We start from the raw sequence: 13,834 nt of genomic DNA, 5'->3' as shown, positions 1-13,834 counted from the left end.
GGGGGGGGGGGGGGGAGACAAGCTCAGGGCAGGTGTCTCGGGGGAGCTGTAATCTCCCCGCCCCCCATCCCGTGTGGGCATCGCGGGGAACTTCCTGGCAGGAGGAGCCCCAGCCCTCCGCGCTCCCTGCCGCTGCTCGGAGCTTGTCATCTTGCTCAGGCTGCTCCGTCTGGGCCAGTGTCCGGTTCTCCTGCTCTGACATCCTGCCTCACGCTCCTCAGCTCTGCCCATGTTTGTCCCCAAGGCTGTCCTGCCCGACTTCCGGGGACACCTGGCCCCGCCCTCCTCCTGTGGCTCTGGACTGGGGACAGGGGCCCTCCCCTCACTTTCCGGGTGACTTTGAAGCTCTGCCTGTCTCCTGTGTTGGATTGGATTGGATTGGATTGATCCTCACCTGAGGACATGCTTCTTGATTTTTCAGAGGAAGGGGAAGGAGGAGAGAGAAACATCAATCAGCTACCTTCCCATATGCTCCCCAACCAAGAACCAATGTTGCAACCTAGGTATCTGCCCTGACGGGGAATTGAACCCACAATCTTTCGGTGTATGAGACGATGCTCCAATCACTGAGCCACCCAGCCAGGGCTGTATCCTATATTTTAAAATAAACTTTCATTTTTTTTTCCTTTTCTACATTTAAAAATTTTAGATTTGGAATAAATCTTATAATCGAACCGTTCATCCAAGGAGGTAATGTTCTTTGCCTTTTCTCTAAAAGGCGGTTATTAAATTGATGGATGGTGTGTCTTACAATTGCCGGCATCTTAAAACCGAGGAAATTCAGCGATTTAACAGTGGGGTGTTTGTGGAGTCAAGCTGACTGAGGACTACACCAGAGAACCTTCTATTTCCTTCCCAAAGCCATTCCCTCTCTGTCCTAGGCCTGTGGCTGCCTCCAGAGCAAGACTGCTGTCCAGTTCTGAGAGGAGAGAGAATTGCTGATGAGTTTACAACTGATGGGTGTGGGAGGCCCATAGACACCCTCAAGGATACGCAATGATCCCTCCCAGCTCTGCCCACCAAACGGCCTTGAACCAACGACCAACCCAGCAGCATGAGCATCCCTAGAGGCCAGATTAGGGTCTCTAACCACCATTTCCACTAAAGGAACCAGTGGCTGAGTCCATATCTGGGACAAGATGAGTACACCTGAAACTTAGATAAGAAAAGAATTTTTAAAAGAAATCCATAAAATGAGCCTGGAATGACCTGTTATGTCAGAAAGCAGGGAAGATGCTAGATCACTCACTGTGTTAAAAGGGGCCAGGAGCCCGGCCGGCGTGGCCCAGTGCTTGAGCACCCACCTATGAACCAGGAGGTCACGGATCGATTCCTTGGCAGGGCACATGCCTGGGCTGCAGGCTCAATCCCCAGTGTGGGGTGTGCAGGAGGCAGCCGATCAATGTATCTTTCTCATCATTGATGTTTCTCTCTCTCTCTCTCTCTCTCTCTCTCTCTCTCTCTCTCTCTTCCTTCCTCTCCCTTCCTACCTTCTTCCCTTCTATTCCTAAAAAATCAATGGAAAAATATCCTTGGGTGAGGATTAACAAAAAATAAATAAGAATAAATAACCAAATGTATTAAAGGATGCTAGAGAAACAACTGGTTGTTTTAAAAACTAAGAAATAAAAGGAATCAAACATTTAGACTGCCTTTCCTGTTTGAATTATACCTCAGAGTAAACAAGTAATTGAGGGAAAATTTCTCTTTATTGATGAAAAAAAGAAAGATAGCATCAGTGTATCACCTGCTTGCAACCCGAATAAATTAATGGACCTAGCCACTGAGCTTCACAACCACAGAGAGCCTGACAACCACGGAGAGAATGAACAATGACATCCACACCCTCACAATCCAACCTCAGTCTGATCAGGCCTCTGGATCCAAAGAACATTTTATAGGAAACACAGGGCCAGGCAGGGGTGCGGCTGGGAGCCTCCCGCCATGGGATTCACTGTCCCTGTCCTATGATGAGGAAACCAGGCAGGGAGGACAGGATCGGTCATTGCTTAAGTGCATGGGCATTGCTCTCCCATACCTGCACTCTAACCATGATTCGGCTGGTCTGAGTGACCTTCAGCCAGTTTTTAACCCCTCTCTCCCTCAGTTCACAGGGGTACCTATCATATTATTAAATGGATGGATATCTGTAACCTGCTTAGCACCTGGCATTTAACAATGGCTAAAAAAATATGGCAACTATAATTTCAATTATTATTGCTATTACTAGAGGCCCGGTGCATGAAATTCGTACACTGGTTGGGGGAGGGGGGTCTCCCCTCCCAGCCTCACAGTCCGGGAGCCTCAGGGGATGTCAGACTGACGGTTCAGAGGTGGGACAGCTCCTGCCACTGCCACTGAGCTCACCAGCCATGAGCCCGGCTTCTGGCTGAGTGGTGCCCCCCCCCGCCCCGGGGGAACGCACTGACCATCAGGAGGCAGCTCCTGCGTTGGGTGTCTGCACCCTGGTGGTCAGTGCGTCATAGTGACTGGTCATTCCGCCATCAGGCCGAAACCGGCTCTCCAACATCCCCTGAGGGGTTCCGGATTGCGAGAGGGCGCAGGCCAGGCCAACGGACCCCACCAGTGCACGTTCAGGACGGGGGAGAGACGTGGAAGGCTGGCCAGCAGGGGAAGGGCCACGGGAGGGCTTCAGGGAGTGTCCTGCCCGTCTCACTCAGTCCCGACTGGCCGGACCCCAGCAGCAAGCTAACCTACCGGTTGGAGCATCTGCCCCTGGTGGTCAGTGCACATCATAGTGACTCATCGACCGGTCGACTGTCTGCCCCCTGGTGGTCAGTGCACATCATAGTGAGCGGCTGAGCCGCCTTAGCATATCATTAGCATATTACGCTTCGATTGGTTCAATGGCCGACTGGATGACCGGACAGTTAGCATATTAGGCTTTTATTAGACAGGATTATTGAAGAGGTTAAGGAACTTACTAGCTGGCAGGGGCAGAGCCAGGATTTGAACTCTCATCCCTCTGACTCCTGGACTTCTGTTCGCAGGCCCGGGCAAGGCAGCTGCCCTGAGGGGACAGTGCTGCTTGGCAGGTTAAGGGCCCCATGGATCATGGCTATACGTCAGGCTGTCCTCTTACTGACTTGACCCAACCTGGGTTTATGAAACCTGACAAATGCAGAGGAAAGTGCGGGGACCTTCTCGCAGTCACCTTCCGTCTCAAGGAGGGGACAGCTTGCTCTCCGAGAGGCGAGGCCGCGCATGAGGACAGGCAGGGCCATCCCTGCCAAAGCTCCCCGGGCAGCCGCTGTGCTCACAGCCGGAGCTAAGCGCTGCCTGGAAGCAGGAGAGCCGGCCTCGCACCCAGCCTGCACCCGCTGTGCGGTCCCGGGGCGCCCTCCCTTTCTGAGCCGTGGGTTCCTTAACTCTAAGATGAGGTGACCAGACCTTGGGGCTGGGGGTTGCTGTCTGACGTTGGAATCTCAGGTCTAAGATGCAGGACAGGCCCTGCTCCAGCTGCCATGAGTCAAGCTTCCTGCAGACACCTACTTGTCGAGGGTCCGGGAGTCATCCGTGTACTCGGGGAGGTCATTTAAGTCCCTGGGGGAGGCGGAGATCTGGTGCAGGCTGATGGGCAGGGCCTGGCCATCCTTGCCCACCACTTCCAAGCCCGTGAGTCCCAGGTAGTGCAGGTCCCCCCAGGAGGCAGTGAAATTCAGCTGAAGGCCTGCAACAGGAGGAAAGTGGTGTGAAGGAGGAGCCCAACATGGAGAGGAATGGTCCTCAGCGCCTGCAACTGGGCCAACTGAGAAACCCAGACACAAACGCAGTTTCTCCAGGATCGCCCCGCCCCTTTCCTCAGGATCCAGCCCACAGCAGCCTTTGGGTGGCTGTGCTCAAAAGATCCGCGCTCTCTGCAGCGTGTGCAGAACGCCAGCACTGCAGCGCCAGCGCCGGGGAGAACAGCCTAGCTATCACGGTCCCACCGTCCGGCTCAGGGGAGGAGGTAGAGGCCAGGGAGGTCGCCGGACATCCCTGTGAGGCCAAGCCAGGCCACCTCCCTGGAGCTCAGCTCCTCTCCAACGCCCGTCATTTCCAACGTGCATTGTGTCACCCGGCCTCAGACCCTCCTGCTCGCCATGGGGCCAGGGTAACTGAGCATCTTGGGGTCAGTGAAGACCTGTGACCAGCATGGTACGGGCACATGGCAGCTCTCACAGCACCGCAGCCTGCAGAATGGCCACAACCCCCTCCCCCCCGCCCCTCGGCCGCTTCCCCCAGCCAGAGGGGGGGGGGTCTCTTCTGCTCCTTGGGCCTGGGCCCGGTGACCCGCGTTGGCCTGGGAGGCGGAGCAGAGGCACTGCAGGCAGAGGCTGCAAAGCACACGCGCGCTGGGGTTGTCCTCTCTCCACACCTGGGGTCTGGCCACAGGCAGGAGGCAGATGAGCCCGGGCGCCCCTCACTCTGGCCAACAGCCTCCCAACTGCAGGACACGAAGGCATCCTGGATCATTCAGCTGCCCGCCCACTGCCAGCTGAGCAGGCTCATGAGCAGGCCCAGGAGATGCCGGCCACGCCAGCTCAGAGGAGAACTCCCAGCCACGCCACTGATAAGATCCCCATCGAGTCTGTGCTCAGATGCCGCCCCCCCCCGAAGAGGCCCCCCACCTGAGCTCAGAGAGCACCACGCCCTAACCAGCAGTCCTCAACTTGTGGGCCGCGACCCCTGAAAATACATCCTGCATACCAGATATTTTCATGACGATTCATAACAGTAGCAACATTACAGTTATAATTTTATGGTTAGGGGTCACCACAACATGAGGAACTGTATTAAAGGGTCGCGGCATTAGGAAGGTTGAGAACCACTGCTTCTGCTCCACCCTTTGTCACAGCACTGTCCCTGTCTGACAGTCCCTTCCAGGGTTACTTGCTATTTGGTCTGATCAGCCTTCCCCACTAGGACAGGAGGCAGCTCCCTGCGGGCGGGAATGCCGTGGACGCTGTGCAGTGTTGTACCCCCAGAGCCCAGAACAGTATCTGAAAAACAGATGGTCAGTGAGGGCCTTTTTCTTTTGAAGTAAGTGCCTGACTGAAGAGTGGGTCTCAGTGGATACCTGCAGTGAGTGAGTCAACCTCAAATCATTGAGTTTCACCAAGTTCCACGTTAATGATGGACAGATATTACCGATCACTTACTATGTACAAAGTCCTGCCCCTGGAACTGGAAACACAGGGTAAACACAGAGGAAAATCGCTGTAGGAGCTACTGCAGTGAAGACTCACAACAAACACCTAGCAAACCAATAAATACGATCGTTCCTGAGAGCGCCGACCGACATGGGATAAATCAGAGAGAGCTGGGCGAGGCAGTGGCTGGGAAGGGGCGGGTGGCCAGGGAGGGCTTCTCTGAGGGGCGGCGTTCGAGCTGAGGCCTGGGGATGAAGGAGGCTGCCATTTTCAGCATGTCTGGAAGGACATTCCCAGCTGAGGACAGAAGGGCCACGGCCTTGGGATGGGAGCCACTTGGCCAGTGGCTGGAGCCAGGTGACCGAGGGAGAGGGAGGTGGAGGGAGCGGCCTCAGAGGCGCTGGCACACGTGCTTCAGGCTGGGCAGGGCTGGCCACGCCATGGGGCCCGGGGCAAGTCTGGGTTGAAGCAGGGGCACCCACGTGATGTGATCTGCATCTCAGAACGTGACTCGGTTGGACCCTCTAGGACAGCGGTCGGCAAACTGCGGCTCACGAGCCACATACGGCTCTTGGCCCCTTGAGTGTGGCCACGAAGTTTCAATTGCACTGTACGTGCGTGCCCGCACGTGGTATTCTGTGGAAGAGCCACACTCAAGGGGCCGCAGTTTGCCGACCACTGCTCTAGGAGACCAGGGAGGAGGCTGCTGGATACGGGTGCCTTGGAGCGGGTGGTGAGTGGTGACAGCAGGGGACGGGGGACGGGTTCGGGTCTGGTTTGGAGACAGCATTGCCAGATTCTCAGTGGCATGTAGGGAGTGAGGGGAAGAGAAGATGCTTTTGACCTGAGTTCCAGAGGGGCTGTGGGTGTCCCTCCTGAGACGGAGGCAGCCTGAGGAGGAGGAGGGAGCAGGTTTGGGTGAGGGGATCAGTGCCAGGGACCAGTGCCAGCCCCACTTGTGAAAACAAGACTTGGCATCCCAACTCGCCCTTCGCTTGTCTGGAAGAGGCTCTGTGAGGCCACCGGATGTGGGGCTGCTCGCCTGTCTGAGCTCACAGCCATGCTCGCATCCATTTTCCTTCAGTGAACCCATCAGTATTTACGTACACAGAAATTAATTTTGTTATTTCTCGTCCATGTTTCAACTCTCCCAGCTCCTTTCCTATTCATCACTGCTGATATTTGCAAAATGTCCAAAATGCGTGTCATCTGCAGATTTGCAAATCATACATCCCTTTTCAAAAACATTAACAGGAGCCTGGCCAGTGGCTCAATGGTTAGAGCACCGGCCCAAGCACCAAAGGGTCTAGGGTTCGATTCCCGGTCAAGGGCACACATCTGGGTTGCAGATTCACTCCCTGGCCCCGGTCTGGGTGAGCATGGGAGGCAACCAGTTCATGTGTTTCTCTCACATCGATGTTTCTCTCTTTCTCCCCCTCCCTCCCTTCCACGCTCTCTGAAAAGCAATGGAAAAAATATCCTCCTGTGAGGATTAACACGAGCATGAACAGGACTGGCTGTGTGTACCGAGCCAGTGTGCACTGGCTGGTCCGGGGGCCAGGATTTGGCAGCGTGCGGGAAAGCCCAAGGCTCAGAGGCGGGAGACAGACAGCAGGGCGCGGGCGTGCGGAGGGGGCTGGCCAAGGGGTTCTCCTGCCTCTGAGGTTGCACTTTCCTCCAGCAAAGAGGCCTCGGAGCCCACACCAGGCAGCTCCCAAAGGCACCGCGATCACGTTTCTGAGAAAGGTCAGGAGCTGGCTCAGAGGGAAAGACATTTACAGACGCATCTTTGGGGAAATCACCAGATGAGGGGGACAGAGGCTGCCCCTTCCGTCTTCTCGTCACTGCTCTCTGACCGCCTCTGGGGCAGTGTGGGTGGCTGACCCTCAGCACGGGCTCCAGGGACGCCCTTGGTCCAGGCCTGGCCATGCGCGGTTTCCATCTCACACCTCCCTTCTCGCTCCCTCCCGGCCCTGGGGAGCCAGTGATTGGTTTAAAGATGTTTGGGCATGTGATCCAAGCCAGGCTGAGCAGAGCAATTCTGGGAGTGCTGACCTCCGACCCTCACAGCTGAGTCCCCCGAGTTATGGCTGCCCTTGGCCTGGCCCCTCCCCAGGCAGCCCATGTCCAGGGACATGCTGATATGGGCGTGTAAAGGCCTGTCCCCTCGCTCAGCTCAGGACAATGCCAGGGCTGCCACAGCTCAGGCTCCCTGTGGAGCTGGCAGAGGCCTCCATGTGAGTATGAGGCTCAGCTTCTCCTCTGCCCCGTCCTTCCTGTCCTCCCCAGGAACATGCCCCAGGAAATGCCACCCCAAAGTCTGCTTCCTGGGAACCCAGTTCAGTCGGCCCTCAACAGACAGGGACAGAGAGGGAGGGACTGAGAGGGAGGGACGGAGAGGGAGGGTTGGAGAGGGAGGGACGGAGAGGGAGGGATGGAGAGGGAGGGCACACTGGGCAGAGGGCACAGCCTGAGCCGGGGACAGGTGAGGGTTCAGAGACGGGTGTGGGGAGGAGGACCGGCTGAACCTAGATGGCTGGCTTCATTCGAGAGACGATGCAGAGCGAGTGTGACAAAAGTTAACTGGAAGGAATGAGTGCTCAGGGAGCAAGGAAGAGTAGGTGAGGCTGCAAGGAGCAGGTGAGCCACGAGTCCCGGTAACAGGGACCAGGAGGGAGGCGCGCAGTCCGCGGCCACCTCTGGCCTGAAGATCCAGGATGCCAACAGAGGGCTGGCCTGCGCGTGCGTGGAGGAGGAGGGGTGGCTGCAGGGTCACATGGGAAAAGACGAGAGAAAAGGACAGTGAAGCCCAGATGGGATTTGCTCAGAGGCCACCCCCGGCAGCCAGCTGGCCGATACACATGTGTTTTGTTTGGCTCATTAGTTGTTTAAAAATATTATAAAATTAGTCACCAGCATTTAAAAAGCTGAAGATTTCACATAAAAATCCCAATTTCTGACTTCTCAGAAGAACTGGCAGCTCCCGCCTGGTGCAGGGAGCAAGGCGGTGTCTTTGCTCCTGCTGGTTTCAGCCCGCTGGCCGCAGGGCCACATCTGAGCAGACCCTGTCCCAGGGGCCAGGACGCCCGACCCCGAAGGCCCTCCTTCCCCTGGCACTGCCCAGGACAGGGTACTCACAGATCCCGTGGTAGACGCCCGGTTCCGGAGTGGTGACTTCAGGCACAGGGGCGCTGGGTGGCAGCTCCACTTCCGGGACCTGCACGTCGGTTAGGGGAGAAGCAGGGGCAAGGGGTGACCCACAGAGCTGGCTGGCGATGTTTCCAGCTGCTGCTGCCCACCTCACGCCCCAGGGAAGTCCCCGTGTCCCTTCTTGTGTTTTCTGTCTCTGTGGAGGTCGTGACTGGTAACATGAACAGGCCCAGGAACCCTTGTGTGTCTGAGTCCTTGCCAGAAGCTCTTGCTGGTAGGGGAGGAGTTTGACGCTACCAGGGAAGGAGCCATCGATGTCTGTCTGGTCAGCTAGAGGGAGGGGGGGGAGAGGAAAGGAAGGAAGGGAGGGAAGGCAAGGAAGGGAAGGAAGGAAGGAACAGAACTTAAGCTACAGAGCGTGGTTCTGGGCCTGGGCATGTGCGTTTGCAAAGCTCCCAGGTTAGCCCCTGGGCAGCCAGCCCAGGTGGGCAGCCAACCCTACTTCTTGGGTCTCATGTGTGAACTTTGCTCATTAGACCTCTCCATCGTAAGTTCGGGTAAAAGTGCCTTCACTACTTTACAGACAGGAAAGCTGCAATGCAAAAGGAAGTGAAGTCCGGATCTCAGAGTCTGGGTGAACGTGGCGGTCCAGCCCCAAGGATGACCTGATGAGCGCCAGGCCCCGCACCTAGCAACAGCCTCTCCAGGCCCAGTCCAGCCATGAAGAGGGGTGTGGGGAGGGCCTGTCAGGAGCACCCCTGACACAGCCAGCCTCAGGCCACCAGGGAATGTCACTGCCCTGGTGCCCACATGCCTTCTCTTGCCCTCCCTGGCACCCTTCCCTCTCCTCCTAGGACGACCCCTGCAGATGCACTGACCTTAACACTCTCTAGGGGTGTGACCCTGATGCTGCCCTTTCCCCCACCCCCCACCCCCCACCCGGGCTCAATGAGCGCAGGTTCTCCTCTAAGATGAGAGTGTCCCTCCCTGCCCCTCATGGGCTGGGTTTCCACGCTGGGAAACCATGGGGGCACATGAAAGGCCTCCTGGTCAACTCCCAGCTGGACCCATGGATCAAATCCAGGTAACAGACATGCTTCCTGGCCCACGAAGGTTTGAAAACATTTGAGTCACTTGCTAACATTTTTAAATTGGGATATCCTATCTAATAAAGAGGAAATATGCAAATTGGCCATCTCTCCAACACACAAGATGGCCACCACAAGATGGCCAGCAGGGGAGGGCAGTTGGAGGCGATCAGGCCAGCAGAGAAGGGCAGTTGGGAGGGACCAGGCTTGCAGGGGAGGGCAGTTGGGGAGGACCAGACCTGCAGGGGAGTGCAGTTGGGGAGGACCAGGCCGGCAGGGGAGGGCAGTTGGGGAGGACCAGGCTTGCAGGGAAGTGCAGTTGGGGAGGACCAGGCCGGCAGGGGAGCAGTTAGGCATCAATCAGGCTAGCAGAGGAGTGGTTAGGGGGTGATCAGGCCGGCAGGCAGAAGTGGTTAGGGGCAATCAGGCAGGCAGGCAGGCAGGTGAGCGGTTGGGAGCCAGCAGTCCTGGATTATGAGAGGGATGTCCGACTGCCCATTTGGGTCTGATCCCACTAAACGGGCAGTTGGACATCCCTTGAGGGGTCCCAGATTGGAGAGGGTGCAGGCTGGGCTGAGGGACACACAGCCCCCCCCCCCCCAATGCACGAATTTTGTGCATCAGGCCTCTAGTTTTTACATAAAATTCAGATATCTGGCTTCATTTGAAAAAAAATCAGAACAATTGTCACCACAAGCTGGCAGTCTTGTAGGGCGGAGCGGCAATGGCCTCCCTTAGGGGCGGAGGCTCACGCACTGAACACCCGGCGCCAACAGACCATGCGCTGCACTGCGTGGTCATGACCTGTGGTGGCCGGAGCTGTCCTCTGCTCCTGGATGTCCCCCTCCCCCCGCCTCCTGCTTGCGGGGCCTCGAGGACACCCTGGAGACCTGGTCTTCCCTCCGTTGCTGCTCTTCACTTGGCCTGGCCCTTGCTTTGAAGGTCATCTTTCATTAAGAAAGCACAGACTTTAGAGTCCCGTGTTGAAGCTCTAACCTTGTCGCTCTCCTGCTACGCGCCCTGGGCGTGACCCCGAGCCAGCTGAACCTTGGTCTCCACACCAGCGGCTGTCAGGAGGGGTGCACAGGGCTGGCTCACAAGTCACACACATGACACAATAGCTGGATTGTCATTATTTTAGTTCTAAGTCTGCCTCCTAAAGGCATCTCCAGTCCTCCCATCAAAAACAACCGAGATCAAAACGCAACCTCGAGCAGGAAGGTCCCGAAGACCTTGAATGACAGGGGACACAGCATGGATTTCTCCCAGCTTTGATTAAAATCTGAATACTTTCTTTACTTTGGTGAGAAATAAATAAATAAATGAAATAAAAATCATTAGAGAATGAAATATGACACCCGGGACTGAAGACGAAGTGGAGAAATGGGAAATGTCAAAACGGCAGCACTAGCAGCGTAAAGAGATCCATCTTCATTCTCCTGCTCCTCTCCGGCTGGCAGGCAGGGGAACCTCTCCGGGCGCCCGCCCACCTGCCTGCCCGCCCGCCTACCTGGGCCCACAGGCCGGCCTGGGTGTAGGGCCGCTCCTCCGTGCCGCCGTCCGCGGTGCTGGGCCTCTGCAGGGCCTCCTCGCACGGCAGGCTGCACGGGCCCTCCGTGTCCACGTCAAACGTCTCGTCTGAGCGGAATATGGCCTCGAGAATGTCATCGTCGGTTGTGAATAAGATTGTGTCTCCAAAGTGCTCTGGTGCTGAAGAGGTTACCAGGAAGACAAGGGTCAACTCTCCCAAATGCCACTGAGCTGTGGGTCAGGGCCCAGACCCATCAGCTCTGCCATAAATCCTGAGCCACGGACAGTCCCTGTGCAGGGACGTGGATTCTTCACGTTGGCAAATGGATCCGTGCACCTGAGCCCCACACAGGTCACAGATCTAACAAAGGGACCTATGTGAGGAGAATCACTGAGATGGGCCTCAAACACGTGTGGGTGGGCACCAGAGCAGATGCTGTGGGTGCTCACAGATCCCCGCTGACCCCCGGCGGGAGGGCTGGAGCCCTGCTGGAAGGGCATGGGCGTTAGGCCCCTAGCGGGGAGCCTGCAGGGCTCCAACCCCCAGCGCTCTGCCTCAGGCAGGACAGACCTGCAGCCCTCAGTCAGGCTGCGGTGGCTTCCCCTGACACCACGTGCTCAGCTCCCCCTCCATGTCCTGCAACCCTCCCTGCCCCGGGCTCTCCTGAGAGTGCTCCCTCAGTCAGCGCCTCCCACGAGGGTCCCCAGCAGGAGTTTAATGAGGTCAGGAGTTTAAGGAGGTCAGCGCCTGCACACCCACGCTGCAAAGGCGGCGAGCGGGCCAGGCCTACGAGGGGAGAGACCCATCGCCACTGGCCGCCTGTGGGTTTGGTTTTCCCCGGAGCCTCAGCGAGCAGCAGGTAGGGCTTCGGGAACATCCTTACAGACATACTGTACCTCCCGTCAGGGTTCCGGAGGCCTTGGCGATTTCTCCGTTAAAGATGCACTGTGCGTCTAACAGGATCTCGACGTCCCTCACGCCGCGGAAGGAATGGATCCGCGACTTGTTGTAATTCCAAATCCTGACCAGGGCGACGTGGCAAGGGTGCGAGAAGTCGATGGAGATGGAGTGGGACTTGCCCGGCGTGAAGGGGGCCAGCCAGACGTGCATGTCGTCCTGGGTCCTGTTCACCCCGTCGACGAGGTTGCCGACCACGCGGGGGTCCTTCCCATAGGCTGGCAGAATGTTGATGTCGGGGGGTTCCGCTTGGATGCTCGCGATTTGCACGGGCTCTCCCTTGGAGCTGAATATTTCTATTCCGTTCAGGCCCACGTAGTGCCTGTCCCCCCACGTGGACTTGATGTCAAGGACCAAGTGCCGCCCATAGGGCAAGACGGGGATTCTAAAGTCGCTGGGGTCGCCTGCATCTTTGCAGTCGTCCGGCCCCGCCTGGGGCTCCGGCTGCTCCCTGCCGGGGGCTGGCTGGGCGCCCTGCCGGCCACTCCTCTGCTGCTGCAGGAACTCGTCCAGGATGTCCCCCTGCACCTCCATGTTGGAGATGCGACCCCGGTGGGAGCGGTCAAAGGCGCTGAGGGAGCTCCAGGACTCGTGCAGCGTGTGCTCCTGCTCGCTGCGCCACTGGGGCCGCGGCGGCGGCCTGGTGCACCAGGCATCCCCTGAAGAAAGGGCACAGGAGGGGGAAAGCCCATTAGTGACAGGTGTGGAAGTGGAACCCTAAGTGTCTCATCCAGTGGCTCTCGGCTGGGTGGAGCCACCCTCAGGGGAACATTCTAGAAAGCGGTGAGGCTGCTGTTGGCTGTCTCAATGCCCACTGACCCTCCTGGCATGGCCGGTGGGCAGGGCTGTTAACACCCGCACTGCACTGGGGGGTCCGGGCACAGAGCACGGTCTCCTGTCACACACATTCAGGCTGGTAGAAAATTGTTTCCGGTTCTCAAGTCTGGAACCTAGCTGTTTTACAAAAAAGCAAAGTATTGTTCAATCTGCACTGAATTTTGTAAGCACGCCACCTCATGCACATCACGGGAGGCCGGTATGGCTGTGTTGGAGCCTTTGCTGGAAGTTTCACCACTTCGGAGCCTCACACACCAGAGCAAAGCCGCTGCCTGTGGCTCAGAGTCAGCCACCCAGGAGCCTGCGCCTCGGGCTACCAGTCACGTCACCTGCACGGAGTTTTCAAACTGCTTAGTGACAGGCAAAAGGCTCGGAAAAGAAAGTAAAAGGAAAAGAGCCAGCTGTGCCATTTTAAATGATGCCCATCCTAGTGTGGGCAGCTTGCACCGACGTGCGAGTGTGATCTTTCGGGGTGGGAGTAGGAAGGGCTTTTATTTTCTTCCTTGCCATCTTATCTTCTGAGTTCCCTACATGTATTATTTTTATCATCAGAAAAACGCTGAAACAACCCAGGTGCATTGCACGGCGAGGACTTTCCTTCCACACACGGCCTAACTGGCTCCAGGAGCCGCAGCCGTGCCCAGGGCTGGCGTCTGAAGGCCCCGCTCCCCTCGCAGAATCTAAGAGCCCGAGTGCACATGGAGCAGGGGCCATCCTCGGGGCCGTGCCATGGCTAAGTGCCACCTAAGGGTGTCATTCTGGAAAAAACAGCAGCTGGACTGACATTCTGCTTTTCCTCCTTTCATACGGTGCCGTGCCCTGCACTCCATTTTCTGCCTGTCTCCTAGGGGGTCTGGCCCCATCAATTACCGCTTCTCTCCAGAATCTCCAATCACTCCTTCCCCACCACTGCCCTCTCAGCCTGCAGACACGCGTAAATCTCCGCCCTGAAGGCAGAGGGAGGCAGAGGGAGGCCTCGGATCTGCGCTCCCTCCACCCACTTCAGTGGCTGCACCCATCCCCGCCTCCCATTCCCTGCGGCCTGCTTTCTCTGACCAGTTACTGTTTTGCTGCCTCAAACTCCTCTTCCCCTTCTCTAGGAACAGCACCCTGACTTT

The 13,834-nt window shown here is 57.3% G+C and overlaps 1 protein-coding gene across 2 annotated transcripts in view; it reads right to left on the bottom strand.

Annotated features, from left to right (window-relative positions):
• KIAA0556 (KIAA0556 ortholog) overlaps positions 1-13,834 on the bottom strand; it is a 203,480-nt gene that overhangs the window by 13,602 nt on the left and 176,044 nt on the right. For both annotated transcript variants that reach the window (XM_015559503.1, XM_006756852.2), the window contains 4 exons: positions 11,819-12,538; positions 10,902-11,101; positions 8,292-8,370; positions 3,514-3,691 (listed from right to left, as the gene is read on the bottom strand). In XM_015559503.1, coding sequence (XP_015414989.1) covers positions 3,514-3,691; positions 8,292-8,370; positions 10,902-11,101; positions 11,819-12,538 — 1,177 coding nt within the window. The remainder of the gene's footprint in view (positions 1-3,513; positions 3,692-8,291; positions 8,371-10,901; positions 11,102-11,818; positions 12,539-13,834) is intronic.

This window comes from Myotis davidii, unplaced genomic scaffold (genome assembly GCF_000327345.1).
Source record: "Myotis davidii unplaced genomic scaffold, ASM32734v1 scaffold934, whole genome shotgun sequence".
In the NCBI taxonomy this organism is placed as follows: domain Eukaryota; kingdom Metazoa; phylum Chordata; class Mammalia; order Chiroptera; family Vespertilionidae; genus Myotis; species Myotis davidii.
This window is presented reverse-complemented; position numbering and strand designations above follow the sequence as displayed.